Here is a 21828-nt window from a genome sequence, read left to right on the forward strand (position 1 = left end):
ATCACATATCACTGAGGCCAAGACATTCAACCACAGAACAGTCACAGCTAACCAAGGGTCATCTATCCCACAGAGGTCTGCATTCATTAGCAAAAGTTTTTTTTAGTTGGTTTTGCAAATCTCAAGTGCAAACGGTTCAATGGAACGAGTTTTGTGTGGTTGTTATTCATCTCTATGTGCACACGTAATCATTTCCAATCTGTTATGCAATAATAAACCAAATGTTTTTTTTAGTTACGGTGTTGCATTGGACACGTGGATGCTTCCTCTGGATGAAGAGATCTTTCCAAGCATAGAACAGTCAATCGTCTTTATAAACTCTTGAGAAATTTCAATAGATTGGGAATTATATTCGCAATGAAGAAGCTGGACTCTACGGTCATAACCAGAAAAATGATAAAGTCAGTAAATCCTTTCTGGATTTCAAATTGAATTAATGCAGAATATATTCCATGTAATACTTTGCTGTGTTTTGGTGAGGGACTGTGCAGTAGAGCTTCCAAGATTTTCACATTTCTGGATTGGAAGGCTCATGAAACTGAAAGGCGAGATCGATCCATATATTGCTTTGGCCTTTCTTCAACAGCATTTAGGCAAGTTATTTACCTTTATAAGTATGACTTTATTCACGTTTTAGCCCACCGGAGCAAAATATTAAATGAAAAGTTTTGTATTTTTTCTTACATTTAAGAAGTGCTAAAAAGTAAAGTTTCTTTTAAAAACTTTTGAAATTCTGCCATCAATCTTAATTTTGCATAAAATTTTAGCTCTGCCAGAAATTTCAATAAGCGGGAACCTTTAATTGATGGAAAAGATGACAACTTTATTCCAAGAACCAATATTACTACATCACAGGCAAATCAATCAAGTAGCATTACTATTTTAATGTTGCCAATGCACATGTAACACATGGGATCTTATGATTAACTAGACCCAATCATGAATGCGAAATATGTAGAGACGACACATTTTGACTGCTGTGTGTATATGATGAAATGTGGATATCAAGAAATCTGATGTAAATTGAGTTTATATAAACAAGAGAGCGAAACAACAAACTCTATACAGGTTAATTACGGAAGCTAACAGTGAAATACTTTGCAAGAGAGTGCAAGACATATAAGCAGTTCAATACATCAACAAAAAAGAATGAATCCCAATAAATGAAAAGTATATATAAATAATAATCAGACCTTGAATGTGAAAAAAAAAACACCTTTACAAAATACATAGAGCTGTTGGCGTTTAATAGTCTCTTCTGTTCTGGCTGACATCCTTCTGCTTGGGATTCTCGCAAAACACCAACAAAAATAATGTCAGATGAATGACTTAAAATCATGCTCTTCTGCGATGGTGCAATCAGATGCATTTGGCCTTTCTTGTAGTATTTCTTGTACACCTGCAAAGAAAAGTGAAAATTCACTGATTCGTTATTTAATATATTATATAATAATATATTTTTCTGATAAAATTGTTATTTATATCTTATGACCTTATTTAAAACGATAGCACTTAACTTACATGACTATTCTTCAGCATCAGGACAGACCTCCATCACACCTGCATCTCCCTGGAGCTGACGTGCAAAGTAAACAAAAATCATTTGTTTTAAGCATGCTTGTCTTTGTCATATTTTTTTCCTTCAAATGTAACTTCACCAGTAAGTAAACATTAAGACTATAATACAGTGCCATCAGACACTGGTCAGAACAGGAAGATCTGCAGTAACACATTCGCTTTCAATTAGACATAGAATAAACAATTGCCCCCCTAAAGCAACATTTAAGAAATACAATTAAACAATCAATTCTTCATTAACAAAGTTAAAACACCACTAAATGCATGGTATATGTAAATAATAAGAAACAACCATTTTGCTCTCCAGCTGAAGAATGTGTCATCCTGGGTCTCTCGGTTTTGTAGGTGTTCTGACTTGCTTACTGTATGTCTTTTCAAAATTCCTATTCAAGTATATACACCTTATTTTAATAACATATGACAATGTGGAGAAAAATAGATACTTACACATGAAGTAGAGGTTAGTATTTCAACTAGTTGTGCTCCTGCCCCTGACACTTCTTTAAACAAAAACAAAGCCAAGATGTATATTAAAGTCTAAGTCTTAGTCAAAAACTTGCATCTAGTAACTACCCAGATTTGTGTGTAATATATATATATATATATATATATATATGCATACACAGCATTTATAATGTCCTGAAAACAAAAAATAAGGCAGCCTAGTTGCTTTAAGCAGCTCATATCTCAACAAAACGAAAACAATCTCACCAAACACACATTATGTACGCTTACATTCTTTATAACCATAGACCAACATTGGTCTTAAAATCATTAGTCTATTGAAGTTTATATAAATTGTTCTTAATTCATTCAGAGGGAAAGCTTTTGTGCATGCTTTGAAATGAGGCCCCGATACTTTTGTACACAATTCAAATTTAAGTTTTACAACTCATCACCTTGGCATTTTAAAATATCCATTAATTTTGCCCTACCAACTCAATAACCAATGTATCACTAGCGTGATAGAAAATGTATTTACAAGGTTTAAATAGTAGCAGAACAAATACCTCTACTTTAGCAGGATCTTTTCGAAGTTACACGCTTACCTTTTGGGTCCTCAGAGGATGAAGCAAAAGCACCATCATATTCTGCATCTTCAGCCTATTGCCATAGATAAATAAAGCATAGGTATGCCAAAACATAATAAAGCTGCAATCATTCTTTTAACCACAATGAAAAGTCTATTTACCTGGGAGACAATCTTCATTTGTGCATCATGCATTACTTTGTTTAGCTCATCTACACAACATGCAAGTAAAGGATTCTTGAAGTTAACCATTTGACATTGGCACGCATGATGTGACAACACATCTTAGTAATGAATATAGTGCTTTAACAATTACACCGCCTCAAAACATGACAATATGAAATCCAAAAGGCAATTAGAAGTGATACATACCATCCAGAACTGAAGCTTCAACGCTTAATGGCTGCAAATATAACAAAAGTAGACAAATAACGGTTTACTTTAACAAACACATAGTAAAACGAGAGTTAAGAGTTTATTTCACACCTCTAATGACTTTTCTGGCAGTATTTCATATATGTTGAGTGGTTCGACCACAACCTCAGAACCATGGTCCACAAGAAGAACCTGAAAAACAGTTTTACATAACTATAAGTATAAAATGAAACTAAAACCACACAAGACTGTAAGAACCAATGTGACATTTACCAATGCAGCATCTTCAGAAACCTTCAAAACTTGTGCCTCACACCAATTTCTTTTTACGTGAGACCAGATTACACATTCTGAACCAACAGGTTTCTTCTCTGTGGCCTGCCTTAAACAACCAAAGTCTTAAAAAAGAAACCAAACAAAGACTGCGTTTATAAACTGACAATGGTGTAATATGATAATTTACACCAAAACAGTGATAGATAAGCTAAATTTGTGATGACGCTTACCTGACCGAATTAGCTCATATGACGGAGACTGTGGTTCAACATGGCACAATTCAGAATAACGTTCATGTTGAAGAATACAATCAAACGGTTCCTCAGACTGTTGTGCCAAAACTGGAGGATTGAGCGTTGTGAGGGTCTCTTGAGCGAAGTCATACTGGTTTGTCAGGTCTAATAAACTAGTGGTGACATCAGCAATTGTTTCGTGTTCTGTGTCACATGAAGACACCAGCTCCTCTGCTACAATAATTAAATCAGGGGAGTGATCATTTTCACTACTGATTAAAAATGGGAAAGCCTGCAATAAATTTTCATCAATCTCTTCCTCTTGCTGTATTTTCAGGTCTGGTGAACAGGTTTCATCAGTAACATCACTTTCTGATTCAAGAGTTTTTTCTGAGCCAATATTAATCTCAGTTACCACAGAAGCTTCATAGGGGACAGGTTCTCCTTCATTTAAGAGTTCAATTGATGGACCTTCAGGAATTTTCCAATATCGTAGCATTAAATCATTGATGACAACACCTTGACACTCCAGCTTGACAAAGTGGGGCATTTCCGAAGTTCCCATTCTCTCAACGGTGACGTTTAAAAGCTTGTCATTAACTAGCTCATAAAACTCATCATCTGCCTTTTCATCCCAGAAACCTTTGGAAACATCAAAGCCTTCAAGCTGGCAGTCAAATGCCTGAGGTGGGATATCAGATAGCTTGGATGGAAGTTCTCTCACATCACATACATTGACTTTGGCTTCGTTTCCATAGTCTATAAAAGTAACAGACAATGTGTCATAGTCCCTAGTTGTTACTTTAGCACGATACCAAAGATTGTCTTCAGCGAAAAGGGCAATGGCAGCACTACCCACTGGCAGAGAATCCTCCTTCAATGTATTCTCCAACACATCACCGACATTCTGTAGCACATCTGCAATCTCTTGAAGGCTGTCTGTTGCATACTGACACCAGAAGAGTTGAGGACCTTTGATGACCGAGGCGTAACCTTCAATCATTTGTCCAACAAGGTTTTTGTAATGGGTGCAGGTCGTGACATCAGACATTTGCTTGACACGTGTGCTCTTAAGCTCAGCTTTTGGTGGACTTTCATCCTTGCAAGTGGATCCAAGCACCACACCATTAACATTAAGTTTTACTTCCCACACTGCACCTGAAAGCTTCACAAACGTGCACATGACCTCATCCTCGTTTTCTTCAATTATCTGTTTGAAGCTGCATGCTTGGTCTGTGCTGTCAACATTCTGTTTATTTAGCGAGCAGTGGATGTCGTACCGTGGAAAAGCAGCAAATGATTGTTCGAGTTGACTTATTTTTGAGACAGAAACAGCAGCAGTGTTTCCAAAGTCAATGAACTCAACATCAATTGTGTCACCAGTGTTTTTTCTTACTGCTGCACGGTAACAAGAGTTATCATCGGGAAACACTGCTCGGACAAGGTCGCCTTCGTGAACATCAGAAGGATCAAGATTCACACTCTTTAACTGTCCATCATTTAACTTCTGGACAAGTGCATAAATGTCATCCTCATCAGTTGCCAGCTGAACAAAGAAGCTAAAGGGGCTGTTGCAATGCGAGATGAAAACACTGGCTTCCATGCCTGGTTTTATAGGTTTCACTGGGAGCTGTGATTCTTTGAGAGACTTCTTGGGCTTGATTTTATCATCATCATCATCATCTTTCTTAGATTGACAGGGGAGCGACAATTCATTTGGCTTTCCATCATTTGACTTTCTTGGTGATATCTCTGGTTTTGATTTAAACCCATGACTTCTTTGACTTTGGCTGAAATGCTGAACACTATCTGGTGGATTTGTCTTCAGACCACTAAAGATTTTTCTCACATGGGCTACCGAGCTTTGTGCATTCTTGTACTGTGCGTCATAATCTGTGAATAAGATAAGTTCATTTCGGGGGATTTCATTGCTAAACTTCTGTCTGATCAATGCATTGACTTTAATTTTCCCATCATAAAGTTCCACTATCAGTTTTCCTCCAGGTTCTTTTGCCATGATCACCGCCTTGAAACAACCACCCTCTGCAAAATTCTGAAACCACTTTCCCACTTCACCCGGTACATTGTCTGGTATATCAGAGAGCCCACATTCGATTGCCTGCACTGGGACAGTCATTATGTCTCCTGCTTCGATTGGAACTGGTAGCAAGCATGATTTATTGACTTCCAGTGTGTCTCCGTAATCCACAAAGTGAACCACAATTGACGGTTTTGTAGATTTGATTTGCCCTCTGTACCAAAGTCCATCTGTGAATTTCACAAAGCAAACTGTTCCGAACGTCTGAGGACACTTGGCGACCACTAGTTGACTGCAAAGGGAGTTGACGTTGTGCGCAAGTTTTTCTATCTGGTCTGAATTTCTTCCCAGATGGCAAAAGAACTGAGTGACACTTTTCACACAGGTGACACTCACGTCCTCTTCACACACAGTCTTAATACCATGTGTAGAATAGTAGTAGGTGTCCAGGCGAAAAGGTGAAATGGGACACCTTTTAGAGGGTGCACAATCAGCTAGATGTCTTTGGACAAGAAGATTGCAAATGCTTTGGGACGGGGTTTCCAAATCCACCACATTGAACACAACTTTTTGGCCATCATACATTACAGCACAAATGGTGCATTTCAAGGGGAGGTTTGTGGAAACTGCAGTGTCAACAAAATCTTGAAACTGCAATATGGCTTCAGGGCTCCAGTCTATAGCTGATTGAGAGACTGGTTGGATGAGATTATATAAACTGCATCGAAAGGCTTGTCCCTTCATCTTCAGAAATTCTGGAGTAATCTTCCGCAGATCTTCGACACCAACCTTCTGTGTCTGACCGTAGTCAAAGAAAAGGACATCAACATGTGGTGTTTGGTGTTTGTGAATGACCAAGGCTCTGTACCATATACCAGTTTCAGGATGACGGGCAACACAAGCTGCTTCAAAAGGAGGCTGAAATTTACTGTGAACATAGAAGCGCTGGATATCTTGCATTAGCACTTCCAAACAAGCTGCATTTTGGGATTTTTGACACCAAAAGTCATTTGGATTTTCAATGCAGGACACTGTCACTTCCAGCGAACTGCCAATCGGAAATAAAGATTCCTTGAAAGCTGATGCACTTTCCATCACAACAGAAGAACTGGATGGCGTTTGAGGTATAGTACATCTCCTGACTGTTTCAGTGGTGTGTGCAGTTTTTAAACTGCAAGATCTTAAGGCAGGATTGCCCATAAAACTCTTTTCACTTTCTGCAAGATCTGTGCTGCACAACAACTTGCTTAAATCATTTTCACCATCTAAACTGGGTTCCACTAACTGAACAATATGGGTATCTTGAAACTTGTCTTGGACGTGCAGATCAAGTACTTTGTCTTCAACAATTCTGGAAAAGAACGATGTTGCCTTCTCATCCCAATGTTTCTGTTTGGGTTTAATGCCATGTAGGGAGCACTTTACTGAAACAGCGGGTAGCTCCTGGAATCTCAGAGGTAACAGTCGAAGGTTGCAACAATCAACAATTTCTGTGATCCCATAGTCAATTAAGTAAACTTCTGCTTTCTTGTCAATTACATTGTAGATAGCTGCTCTGTAGAACACACTACTTTGTGCTTTAGCTGCACATAGGAGACCAGCGACAGGCTTTCTTAATACACCCTCTGTACTTGTTGGATCATTGTACAGATCACCAAGGTCATCCATTAGTCGGTCGAAATCCTCTGCATAACGCTGAGTCTGAACCCAAAACTTTCCAGGGCTGTCAACGTGTTGCACAACAGCTACGTGTGACGTGTTAGGTGGGAGACTTTCTGTAAAGAACACAGGTTTGTTCCCTCTGGGGTCATAGTATGTTCCATCTGGGTATTTGGACTCGCTTCTCTCTGAAATCTTGCTCTTTTGAGACAACAGGCTCTTCTGAATAGAAAAGTCATCATGAGTCATATCGGAGTCCATCACACATTTCTGTTTCAATTCAAACAACTTATTGATGTTTGTATTCTCCTCGCCATAAAGCGTGACATAATGGACACCTTCTGAAAGGCTGTGGTACTGAAATTTGGCAATCACGGTTCTGTTGAGCAGGAGAGATTTCAGAAAATCGATCTGTGAGGCTGTCCAACCAACACCTCTGTCAACTATTCCGTGAAGAGAGCACACGTATGTTACAACCGGCATTCTGAAGAATTCAGAGGCAAGTTGTCTGACGTGGTCAACCTGTACGAATTCTTTCTTTCCATAATCCACATGCAAAACCTCAACCACATTGTTGGCAGACATGGCCTGCTGCAGCACAGAACGGTACCATTTGCAGTCACTTCCTCTTGATGCACAAGGACTTCCCAAGTTCACTGGTGTGGCCATTTTTTTGCCAATTCTTCCATCATAATGCTGAGTTATTTGTTCAGTTAACTTCCTCAGCTCCTGAGAAAAGACCTTGAGTTGACAGAATATGCGAAATGGATTTGTTATCTCTGTAACAACCACAGTCTCCATGTTATCAGTCTGCAACTCTGGATACATGTAGGATTTTGGTTTCTCTATTTGCTCAATGAATTCGAAGGGTTTGTTCCCGATGAAAGAAATCTTCTGAAGATCCACTGCAGATCCGCTGTTAGCCTGCAAAGACCTTGTAACAAATTCTTTGAAGCTATCATTGGACAGTTTTTTGGCAAACCGCATTTCAAACATCTGTCTGGATAGACAAGGAATGTCAAGCAGGAACATTCGATGAGGCACGAGAACATCCTGAACAGTGGCGCTCACTCTTCTACCACAGAAAGTCTTCATGAACTTCAAGGCCATTGTTGTCCATTTGTCAGGAGACAGTGGTAAGACATTGGCAAGAATACAGAATTCCCCCTCAGGAGGCAGATAGAAAAACTCACTTTTGCCCCATGCTAGTGTGTCAAGCGTGGCATGAAGTGTTCTGCCTTCATCAATTAAAAACACACTGTAGTCTTTAGCATCTTTTGACACTACCCTGGCTCTGTACCACGTTTCATACATGCATACTAGGCACAAATCCCCAGGATTTCCATCGGATTCGCAAAACCTCTCTGTGGGGTATTGAATCTCTTTTTTTAGTTGTTGATATGCCAATTCCCGATCTTGATCGAAATGACCCCAAAAATTTACCAGTAAACATGAGGGGTTTAAGTTTACTCGTGAAATAAGTACAGGGACATGTGAACCTGTTGATGGGGGTTCTGGAATTGAACACATTTTTAATGACCCAGTGTCTGGTGTATCTAGAAAGAGAAAAGAAATTGAAAACATATAAATGTTATTTTCCAAATAATGTACAAATGTAAAATTAAACGCAAGCATGTTCAAACCCCATCACCTGGTGACACTAGAACAACAAAATGCAAAAAGGGTAGTTGACAAACTTGTTTCGACTTATCGTTTCAAAATAACTCCAATATACAACATTAACACTTTACCCATTACATACAAATATAAAAAATTGCATCTTTGCATTCACTTAAAGCGATAGTTCCCCAAAAACGAAACTTCTGTCATTTTTTCACATGCCCTCATGTGAGGTTGTTTCAGACCCTCTTAAAATGCCCTTTTTTACTGACACGTTGAGTGAATATTGTAGAAAAATTCCTTTTTAATAGCAGTCATAATGGCATTGCATGTTGATGAATCATTGTTATTTTGTGTATGCTTAGTTACATTGATTTAAAGATTGACAGTAACTGAAACTTGATATTTGCTAAATATTTTATTCTAAAAATTGTTTCCAATAAGTATACATATAAAAGAAACCATTACTAAAATATAATATAGAAAATATATAAAAAAAAAAATTCCCATGGGTGTCTGCTGAACTGCTGCCTCTCTGGAGATATTTAACAATCATTTAACTATCTATTTTACCTGAGGTAGGATTATATAAATTTCTCTGGAGCAGTAGGCAGAATTGGCTAATGGAAGAGAGAAAATATCTGTCAGGAAGTGACAGAATGCCAGAAATGTCCATATTCTCCATCATGGCTTTCACCTATAACAGTGTCCTTTTCATTAACAATTATAATACAACACCACAGTCAATTTAAACAATTAAATATTTTTAAACTCAAAACAGAGATTATACTAACCTTCCTTCCTCTGCCAGCAATATCTGCTTTGGCCAAGGCACCTGCCAGTTGGTCCATGTGCATTTATACTGCTATAAATTGTCCAGAGCCGTGTAGGCAGCCATCCTTGCTTCCTGGTTTCAGGAAAGTGTTTAAACTTGGGGTAGCCACCTTGTTCCTTCACTACATTGGGTGAATTTACGTGGGTACGCCTTCCAGATAAGGTGGAGCATACTTGCCCAATCATAGATCTCTTTGTACACTGAACAACTCCAGTCTTTCAAAAGAAAGTGAATCAAACTTATTAGAACAATCACATACTGTAAACTTTAGAAAGTAAATAAATATGCTACACTTCATTGTACCTGTGTGACCTGCTGTGGATTGGGACAACATATGACCTGGCCTCAGCTTGAAGCAGCGATATCACTCCCCCTTTGTGGACCAGATTGACAGCATCTGGCCCAAGGGCAAAATTTTTCTGCAGCCAGTCCGCTTATTGTGGACCAAGGCGAGAAATGGCTTTCTTGGTTGCAGCATAAATGCCTTAAGTGAACCAAATACAGTACATATCATGCATTTATAAATGCATTTTATCTATACAGTAGAATTAAATGATTTGGACATTTTACAATATTTTTAAACCCACCATACACATTTTACATTGAAACTATCTGCATTTATAGTTTAACAGAGTAATTTCCTTTTAACACAATAAGATCTATTACATTTGTAAACTAAAACGTTACTATTTTACTTCTAATTGATAGTTTAGAACAGTATCTGTTCTGGCCTGTAGGTTGCACTCTTGGCAACACTGTCATTAAACATCTTTTGTTATTTAAAAAAAAACTCTTCTGGCAAATTAACAACTTATTCCTAAATTCTTATTAACATGTGTTTTTATTGTTGTAATATGAACATAAAACTTAAGTATAAAATACTATGAAAATCTTAGCCCCATCCTGTTAATCTATATGTTTTTTATTCTACCTACAATGCATTTACTTCAAACTTTAAATATTAGGCCATTATAATAATTATAATCATTATAAGGAAACCACATACCTTTTGCATCCGGTGTTCAACCGTGTTAAGAAAATTAAATGGCCTTTATTGGAAATCGCACAAGTGTAGACAATCTTGCATTCTCTTGTGGAGACGTCCGTGTTGCCATTTATCATAAATGATAGGTAGGTTAAGGAGACACTTGTTTCAGCGGTTTTTGGCAGGAGATTGTCCGAGATCACTCCTATTATCGGAGCCCAGGCCACGTCATTGGCATAGGTCTATGGTTGGGTATCTTTTGTTTTTTTTATACCGGTGCCAAATCAATACTTTAAAAAAGAGCCACAAAACACAGGTCGATGAAATTAAAGAACAGTATGTTCAATTAAAAATATTTATTAAATAATAAAAAATACACATTTACATTTTACATTTAGTAATTTAGCAAACACTTTTATCCAAAGCGACTTACAACGATTTCAAGGAGCAATAAGCGATAAGTCACACAAGAGCAATAGTATGATAGGTGCTAATACAAAGTTACTAGTTTCAACAAAAGTTGATAAAACAAAAAACAATAATTATATGCCTATACAAAACTTATATACAAAAACTTTTCTGCTAGACCCATCTGCAGCGTTTGACACCGTCAATCACCAGATACTGCTAGCAACCCTGTCATCCTTAGGAATCTCAGGCTCCCTTCTCTACTGGTTCCAATCCTACCTCTCCAGCAGATCATTCAAGGTGTCATGTAGGCTGTCCACTGCTCACCACATGATCACTGGGGTCCCTCATGGATTGGTGCTTGGACCGCTGCTTTTTTCCCCCATTTACATGACATCCTTATGACCCATCATACAGGCACATGGCTTCTCGTATCACTGTTATGCTGACGACACCCAGATCTACATCTCGTTTCACCCAGACAATACCACTGTAGCAGCTCGCATAACAGCCTGCCTAGATGACATCTCAGCTTGGATGAAAGAACATCACCTCCAGCTGAAACCGACCAAGACAGAACTACTAGTGTTTCCGGCACACCCCACGGTGCAACACGATCTTACCATCCAACTTGGCAATTCCACAATCACTCCCTCCGAATCAGCCTGGAACACCGGAGTCATATTTGATGAACAGCTGTCCTTCAATGATCACATTGCAAAGAAAACCCGATCCTGTCGATGTGCCTTATTCAACATTTGAAAGGTAATACCCTACCTCACTGAGCATGCGGCACAACTCCTTGTCCAGGCGCTGGTAATCTCAAGGTTGGACTACTGCAATGCTCTCCTTGCTGGTCTTTCTGCAAAGGCTATCAAACCACTTAAGCTGGTTCAAAACGCAGCAGCACACCTCGTCTTCTAATAGCCCAAAAGTGCTCATGTGACACCCCTTTTCATCTCTCTCCACTGGCTACCGGTTGAAGCCAGTATCACTGGATCTGCACCGGCATACTTTCACACCCTACAATACTCCTACACCCCATCAAGAACCCTGTGTTCAGCAAACGAGCAGCGCCTTGTAATGCCTTCTCATAAGGGCATAAAATCGTTTTCCCGCTCATTCTTCCCAACGCGGTCCGGTCAACCACATCTCAAAAAACTACTTAAAACCCACCTCTTCTGTGAATACTTGACAAATAAATTAATGAAAAAAAAGTACATTAACTTGCCGTATTGCGGCAGTTGAAGTTAGACTGTGCCAGGTGATGAAGGCTGAAAAAGGGATGGAGAGAGAGCATGCATTGAAACGGTCTTCCAGTATGATGAGTCCAGGGATCATGCGCGTTCCGATCTGCACGGATCACAGATAATTCACGATGCGTTTAACAATTATGTTAGATGTGTTGGATTTGTAGTATCTAAGCTTTCCGAATTTCGTTCACATGAATGAGGGCAAATGTCTCAATCGACAGCTCAGTCAGCATTAAAGTGGCACCGAAATGAGGCAGTGAAATCTGCATTTTGATTCAGTCCAGTTACGGATATATAGGTATCAGTGCCATATTAGCATAGGGTTTCAGTACCCAACCTAACATATGCCAGGTTGATACTCAGGCCGATCTTTTCATGAGTATGAGCTGTGACTTAAATTTCACGAATGGTAGTTCTTCTTTTGCAAAGTTAAAGGCTGTGTTAAATTGACCCATTACCATCATATACCTACAAGTAGGCATGGGTCGATCTTTTAATTGTCCTCAAAGACAGAAAGTGCAGGAATCCATCAGGTTGTGTGCAACGACGAGGCACGTGGCCCTTCCTTTTGAGTTAACAGAAAAGCACAGGCCACATTGGATGCAGTAGATGCACAGCATAGCATTTCCATTGTACCACAACCACGGGTACTGTGTTAGCCATTGCTGTTGGGAAGTATAATAATGAAGTGAAGGAATCTGGATGCATGACAGTTGCAGTCAAAACACAGAACCTTTTAATTGTGCAAACAACTTGTAATTACACAATGTAAACAATCCTGCACAGTTAGACTTCTTTAACAAATGAATACAGGGCTCTGGACTGCCACCAAAAAGCTGGGTGTGAATGTACTCAAAAACAAGTAATTTCCTTGTTATCTTTTGTGATGTCCTTACAGCTGTGACAAAAAGCACATCAATGTCCGCTAATGTCCTATTCGCGACGTAATGACTCATTTGAACCAATTCATTTTGTGAAAACAACTCTTATATCAAACACTGAACTTGTGATACTCTCTGTCCAACCCTCTTTCTGAGCTCATCAAATCAGTCACTCAAAACACAAGCGTGCTTAGACCATAGTGCCCCTAACCAACAGTGGTTAGTGAGATTTAGTATTTCAAGTTTATTTATGACAATGTATATAATAATTTACTTCTGAGTTACTTTTGAGTTGAGCCAGCTAATTGTTTTTTATTTTATGTGGTAAAAATAAAGGCCAGTGGGAAAATTACAGCTTTTTCAAAAGAGGGCAAAAAAGGAGGATTGTGAAGAGTGACAGGGTAAATTTGCGTCAGATCATTTCATAGCAAACATATACCTTGAATATAAAACGAAATAAGAACAACTGTATAAAATAAAGATATTTGCATTTATTGGGCTCGCAAGTGTTAAAGTGCAAATAGCTGACTATTTTAAAAGAGAGAGTGACAGATTAACAGAACAATTCATCAACTGAGGTCACAAGGGTGCGACCAACTGAGAAAGAGGGAAAAATGAGTCTAGAGCCCTGGAATAAGATGCAAAGGTAAATTGCACACATAATATAAGCAAATAAATAGAGAACAGCGCTCAATATTAACTTTTTGCCTCGGTAGCACCATATCTATCTCCCAACTTCAAGAGTTTAAAATGAATACCATGGTCTGCTTGAATAACTGAATACAAAATAGTAACAATTTCCCCATTAAAACATGCATGTGATGTCTGCTGTGTTTTACATGGTCACAATTGTGACCATTAATGGCTTCATGATTTCCTGAAATCATATTTTTGAATCATAAAACAAAGACTTAGAAATTAGATTATTCATGCTGTCAAACCTCCCTCTACTGACTCTTATTTCTCATCATAGGATTCAGAGAAACAGTTAAAACTAGAAACACGTCATATGCTTATATTGAAATTCGTCTAAAGGTGTTTGAATACATGTGACATGTCATATACAACTTGCCGCTGTCTGCCACGTGTGTGCAGCACTCTTGACACACAGACACAGGGCAGCGCCATCGGATAAAATCAAACTCATTCATTGTTATGTAAACAAACGCACATGGCGATTTATTGCATAACAAAAACTACCGACGTCAAGTTTATATATCGCGCGATAAATCGATAAATTGACCATTGACCATAAATCGATAAATTGACCATCGCGACAGGTGTCAGTAGTAGGTATCCAACCCCAAGAGCAAGTTATAAACAACGTTACAAACATCCCAACATAACACTCAATTCAGCAATTCACGTTAATAAACGCTAACAATATGAACGAAGTAAAGACATCTGCACAGCCCAACACTCGATCAAGTGTTTTTAACACGCTTTTAATTAAGTCAAACCATCGAAAAAAGTCCATCTGTAGGTCGTCTTATCCTATTTAAAACGTGCTTCTCAAAAAACCAAGTTGAAAGAAAACATTAGAAACAACAACCAGGGACGTCACAGTGAAGTCGCCTCAAGTTAACGCGTAGTTCGTGAGGTAAATATTGAAATTTAACCTCTGAAAATACGCATCAACTATTAATATTGCCAACTGTCCGCCAGTTTTATTAGTGCACATTTAATCTTCATATAGCCTATTTATTACAAACACTTACCTCATCAGGTGATATTAACAAGCAGTTGGGGTTCAGGTCATGCGCGGAGTTTGCGGGGGGGCAGGGGGAGCATTGCCCCCCCTGGCGGCTGAAACGGGTAATTGCATTGTTTCAACAAAAAAATAATTGCATTCTTAAAAAAATTATATATTATAAATATCTTAAATAAAACAAAACAACTAAATGGTGGTAGGTAATACATCTGATTTCATATACTCCTTTAGTAAAAAAAACAATTCAGGGCTCTGGGTCATGTGACAAGTTACGTAAGTCCAGCGATTCTCAGCTAGCTATGGACAAAAATATGGACATAAGGAGATTTTTAAAACGTCGAGCTCCAAATGACACAGATATTCAGTCTTCTGGATCTAACAAAGATACAACAAAAACAACAGTAACCGATGATAACGACAGGCAAACAGACACCGCTGTGAACTTGGAGGATACACCGAGCAGCTCTGGATCAGCAGCAACCGCTAGCAGTCCTGACGTTCACCCCACGGCCACAGATGCACTAGCTGCACTAGGTAACACAAACACAGATGATCTTGGAGAAAAACACGGCTGTCCCAAGCAACCTGCTCTGCCCCAATCTATGCATACTGTAGCCTCTCACATGGCGTCTTTTTTATTTTTTCCCCTTGTCTCAAAATGTTTTAAATGATTCATGAAGTACAACAAAATGCGAAATATAACTTGTTTTTTAATCGCTCTCATTGCCACAATGTGTTTTGAAAAAAGGAAAGAAAAACTTTAAAAATCTTTTCGTTTTGGTTGAAGATAATATTTTAACAAAAGTGGTCCGCATTTTATTGCGTTGATCCTAATTGTGTCCGAAGATGCGATGCAAAGTCAAGTGGCTTACCTGTTTACTAATAGAATGATTGTATTGTTGCACTGTTTTTTCTTCTTCTTTGGGTTAAAAATAAATATATGTGTTTATCACGCATGTTTGTTGTGTCCATATGTGTTAGTGCTGTGTTCCCCAATTGATAGCCCAGGTCCCAGCTGCTACACTGATTTTTTTTTGCCCCCCCTGGCTCGAATGTCAAACTCCGCCTATGGTTCAGGTATGCAGCTTTCGCGCCTCGCTCTCGTGCTTTTAGCTGATTGGCTAATCTAAGGTCAGGCGAACGTTCTTTAATGGACGCATTTGTAGTTTTTTGAAAGCGTAAAATCTAACGCAAAATATTAAAGAACATCATTGTGATTCATACCGTGATTGGTTAAGATACTGCTGATATTTTACAATACTATAAAAAAAATTATTAGGCTAGTTAACGGATATTTTAATTGTACTAAAAATAAATAAACGTTGACCAAACACATATAAGCATTTCTAGAAATAAAACTATTACAAATAATGTCTGAAAATTACCAATGTAGCTTTATGCAAACTTTATATAAGTCCAGTGTGCTTTACCAGTTAAGTCATTTATTAATTTAATTTAATTTATTGATAGATTACTAGTTTTCAAAAAAGACACAAAGCAGTTATTTTAAAAAGAAAACTGTAGATTTAATATATCAAACCATGTGATATTAACAGAAAAATCACTGTCAACATATAACAAAACTCCAGTCCAAAGAATGAGGAGATAATCTATTTGTATTTTAAAACAATTATTACTTAATGGGGACAAGTCAACGGGAGACTGGTGAAAGACAGAACAACATGTAGCCATGTTGACTTTTTTTGCTGCGGGTCTGTGTTTATGTCATATTTCTCTTTGAGAAATTTCAGCTTTTCCTCCTTTTTCGTTGTGTCCATTTTTTATGTAAGACAGAAATAAACATGCATTATTAACATTAAAACATGTTTTAGCAGTTGTTTCTTATTACATCTCAACAAACTAACAGAAGCTTGGTACAATATATGGTTACGTTTTACATACAGTACCAATCATGAATGTATATCTAAATACTATTAACAGTTAATCCAAAGAAAATACAGCCATTTTCGGTTAGTGTAAATAGCATATCGCTAAGAAATGCTTCTATATTCACTACCTACTGCTCTTTATACTTAGTGCAAATAGCCACTGGCAAATAAAAATGAATGCATGTGCAACAGTTTAGTTGTGAATATAATACATAAGGAATATTATCTTGGATGGACTATCTGGATGGATTAAAACAATCACATGGATTAAGTAATCTTTTTTCCCCAGGAAAGTTGTATTGCTCAAAACAAGACATTTTACAATTGGAACCTAAAACTACAGGCTGTTCAATAAAAATGTAAAAAATAAAATTATTATCACAGGGTAAAACAAGTTGTTAGTATGAACGGTAACATGAATATTATTTGTATGAACACAGAACAGTAGAAAACTGGAAACTTGCTATCAATATAAGCAAAACCTGAAAGTCTTTATGTAGCTCCCATAACCAAAGTTACAGGGTTCATGGAGTCTAGAAATAACATTTCCCTTGACTTCAGGTTCTGTAAAAGCACATGACGTTATAATTGCCCGGTGGGGATATGGTGCCAACGACAAACCCATGCCCCAATTCCATACATTACATCAACATATGGAAAAATAGGTAGCTTACACATACTGTACAATCCAGTGCCCCAATTACTGGTGATGTATTGGATTCTATTGGCGGTATGTTATATATTGCAGATAAGACTAACTCTGAAATAATTTGTACTAGGTTTAAAGGAAAACAGCTGCAATAGTATTAATTTCTATTTTTGTTCAGTATGGATTTACATTATAAACAAAAAACTAAAGACATGAAAACGACAGCAGTAATGATGCATTCAAGACACCTCGGATTTGGGATATCTCCCAACACAAACCCAGAAGTAACATCCGGATTTTGTAACATTCGGTAGTAGCATTAAAACATTACATGTATTTATTACATTAAAATAGCTCCGGAAATGTCTTATATCAGAAATATCTTAATAAACAGCATAATAAACAGTTTCTTGAGCTTTCGACATTATAGGCGCGCCAGGTGCTTTATTATTCCACTAGATGGCACTAAACGGCAACAAACGTTATGCAACGATATCTCTTTCCGTTCAGATTGGAAGTCCGCCAGTCTTCGTTTGAATTTGATTTACAGGACCAAAAAATGATCTTCTGGTCAATGGTTTGATTTGTGAAATGAATGTTAAAAACCAAACTAGTGTAATATGAGTCAACGTGTCCTTTTGGTAGGACATATCACAAAAGCATTTGTAAAAAACCGCTGGACCCCAAAATGATTTGACTAAATGTGACAGTGTGTATTTGCCACAATTGTGAGTAAAGCTGGAAAATCCTTTTTAGTGGAAACACGTGGAAACGTATCAATGTTTGGGACACTTAATGCTACTTTGATGCATTATGCTGTAAGGTTTTGCTACAAAACGACACCTAACTTGTCTAATTGTCAAATTCATATTTTTCTCTGGGACAGAAACAGATGTTCCCCTGCATTCCATTGAAGGCATTGCTGTCACAAGTGCTCACGCAAACACACCCAACGTTTACATGAGATGATTTAGTGTTGGAGTGGAAGGCAGTGGATGCTGGTAAACTGTGGCAGGTCTACCGAGTACACTGTTATATATTGCATTAAAATAACACAATCTGACCCGTAGAAGCTGCATTCTCATACCATACTTACAGTACTTTAAAAACAATATAAATCATGTCTTTCTACACATGTGTATAACAAGAAAGAGTTAACATTAAGAAATCTAGACTTGAATGCAGATCAAGGATTTAACAGTTTATCATATTTACTTTAAATAAACGAACAATTCACATAAGATGAGATTTATCTTTAGAATGCCTTTTATATGTAAAAATGGCTACGTGTCTGTGGCAACAGCATTACCCCTGACCTGATTTCAATTCCTGATTTTCTTCTATCATTGGTTTTATGCATCTGCTATGTATTTCAAATGGGCTTACATGGGTATTACAGATTGGCCAATAAGATTAGTTTTCTTTCAAGTAGGTTTTGCACAATGACGTCTATGGCTTCATAGTCGTGCTGAAAAGGAACGGAACAAGACCCGCAGTTTGGTTGATCCTCCATCCTGCTGAGCACATGATTCTTGGCACCTGTGTATCAGTTTCCACAAAGGACAGAAATCCTGTGGAAGCCATTTGTTGTTAACACTCCATCTTCCTCGCTTCCTCGCTTTACAGTATCTACATCACTGATGAATGATACTGTGGTCTGGGTCCCGTTTCAAGGTCTTCAGGACCAAATACAAAGTTTTTCTCCAATTTCTACATTCCAAAAAGTATGGGTATAAATTGTTAGATTTTATAGATGGTGCCTTTTGATATTCATAAGCATCTGGGGCTTGTGAGAGGGCTCCCCGTGGAGAAGATGAAGTCTGCTGGACATCCTGGTCTCCTTGCTCCGGCCTCAAGATGGGTCTCTAGAATATTTGAAGAAGCCGCTTTAGGGCCAAAGGCCCAAACCTGGATCGCTTTTATGCTGATGTGGGTCATAAGCACTCAATGTGGATTTATAATCCCATTTATCATCTCAGACCAAATCAGCTTCCTTCATCCACTGCCATGTTCAACCATGTTTCATTATCTTTTTCATTTGGAGGGTCAACCAAACAACTGTGTCTAGAAAGACAAAAAACATGTTTATTTGAGAGTTGTTCAATAGGTCAATCTTTTTAAAAAGGTCAGGCTGAAACGTATATGCAGCTGTTGCATGGTGACAGGAACAACTGGAGGACATGTTCCAAAAATGGAAACATTTTCTTCTTTAAATGAGTTTGATTACATATTCGCAAAGTTGTATTTTTAAGAATTAACAAATTAAAAAAAGTCTATTTTTAAGAAGTATTTATGTAGTACGAACTAGTGCTGGTATATTTGTTAGTGCACTGTTTATAAGTACTACTTGGGCCTAAATTGGTGCAATTTTTAATTTATAAAATTTTACTTTTAACAACAATTGTGGCAATTCATAACTGTTTCATAAGGTGTCTAATTCATATGAATTCTAATTTCTAATAAAATCTAATTTGTACAAGTGATGGTAAGGTTTAGGGGGCAGGGATAGGGATGGGGCCATATTATGAGTAATAGGGGTTTGGCTTCAATAATATTTTCATAATAATGCTCTTTGTGCAAATCAAATTTATGCCAATTAGCCACATTGTAAAATAGTTACGAATTCCCAGAATTCTGCTTAAGTCAGACTGATGTTTAAGTTTACTTTGTTAATTTTTTATGTCTATATGAGGGACAATACAATAAACATGATTCCAGTCAAATCCTTGAAAATGCAGTAGACATAGAGATTACAGCATGTGCTAATTTGCACATCGACTCCTTAGAAAGCTTTTCTAAAAAAATACAAAAAAGTTATTATATAATAGCTCATTTAAAGAATTGACATACTTAAAGTAGTATACTGAAAGCGTACTTTCTTGTTTTTAGTACTTTTCTTTAAGAAGTATAGTAATAGCACACCTAAATAAACTTCTCTTTGTAAGGATGTCCCCATTCTGCACTTTAACATTTCCAATGAGAATCTCCTTTACTGCTGGACCCAAGGCCTTTTACCCCTCTCAGAAGAGGAACAGATTTACGGCCTATCTGCAATGTCTTTATTTGCTATTATTGTAAAGGTGCTGAGATTGACCACTCAGTGCTTAGCGGTGAGGATACAGCTAATGTTCAGATTTTATCTCCTGCTGGGTTCCTGGCCAAAGGCCCATCACCAGACACACTGACTTGAAAGGAAATCCCTCATTTAACAGTCGCCTAGAGTACTATCACATATCACTGAGGCCAAGACATTCAACCACAGAACAGTCACAGCTAACCAAGGGTCATCTATCCCACAGAGCTCTGCATTCATTAGCAAAATTGCAACATCTTCTCCTGAGAGTTTTTTTTTTAGTTGGTTTTGCAAAACTTGCTCATAAGCATAAGTGTGAACAGTTCAATGGAGCAAGTTTTATGTGGTTGTTATTCATCTCTAGGTGCACGCACAATAATCTGGGCCATGAAAACTGACAGGCGTCATGCTGTGGCGGTCATATCGTTGCCTGAAAACTGTAATTATTTTTGGCTCCCTACTTAACAGATTTGCAGATACACACTGTGTTCAGCTATATCTACTGAAGAAGGCTAGTACTTAGTAACCCGCAAACCAAGACTTTATGAAGATCGCGTGACGCCTACAGAGATATGTGATGCACACTGTGAAGAAGCAAAGTTAAAAAGGCTCAGCGGTCAAAGTGCAATAAAATCATATCGCTGTGCATGATAAAAAGAAGACTTCATCCAGAAATAGTTTAATTTCTGTTACTGAGCATCAGTTATCTCAAGCTTTAAATAGCTTGATCTCATTTCTCAGTCAGGATTCAAATTTAAGGTAAAAATTGCCGGCTTAAGGCAGGGTGATTAAGGAGATTCAGCGGTAAAGAAACCCAATCTGGGTCCGGTCTTTGATTGTGAAGATTGTGCTCCACTCTAAAGCAAAAAGTCACAGGAGACCATGTGGCACAAAGATTTTATTAACTAAAAAGGGATTTTTCTGCAGAATGCAGAGCTCAATGGTTTATAAGACCGTGGCAAAAGCAATGAAATAAAATACACCAATGTTTAACAAATAGTTTAATTTGATTTAAAAAAATATATACAAAGGTTTATAAATAATACTTTAATGCAATGATATCAATACAACGTGTAGCGAGCCACATGAATAAACATTCAAGTATTCACTGTATTGAACGGAAAAACAATTGTTGTATACTGTAGAATATTACAGAAATTATTGCACGTTGTTAATTTATACTATAGTTTACTGTAGTACTAAATGTAGTGAATTGATAAACTGTAGTTAACTATTGCATGCTTTAATCTTACAACGGCAAAATTCTAAAACACTATAGTATCTAGGAGTTTTACTACAGTAGAATCAAAAACACTACAGTAGGAATTTAAATAC

General features: G+C 37.6%; 1 protein-coding gene across 1 annotated transcript; it reads right to left on the reverse strand.

Annotated features, from left to right (window-relative positions):
• Nucleotides 1-803: 803 nt before the first annotated feature.
• Nucleotides 804-14919, reverse strand: LOC306899415 (tudor domain-containing 6-like). Its single transcript, XM_079465637.1, has 10 exons — nucleotides 14890-14919; nucleotides 3490-8745; nucleotides 3257-3381; nucleotides 3095-3175; nucleotides 2981-3011; nucleotides 2771-2820; nucleotides 2628-2682; nucleotides 2026-2078; nucleotides 1522-1576; nucleotides 804-1399 (listed from the first exon to the last, which is right to left on the reverse strand). The coding sequence occupies exons 2-9, from the start codon at nucleotides 8717-8719 to the stop codon at nucleotides 1526-1528; spliced, it is 5676 nt and encodes a 1891-aa protein (XP_079321763.1). The 5' UTR covers nucleotides 8720-8745; nucleotides 14890-14919; the 3' UTR covers nucleotides 804-1399; nucleotides 1522-1525.
• Nucleotides 14920-21828: the final 6909 nt, after the last annotated feature.

The sequence above is a fragment of the Barbatula barbatula genome (genome assembly GCF_947034865.1).
Source record: "Barbatula barbatula genome assembly, chromosome: 10".
NCBI lineage: Eukaryota > Metazoa > Chordata > Actinopteri > Cypriniformes > Nemacheilidae > Barbatula > Barbatula barbatula.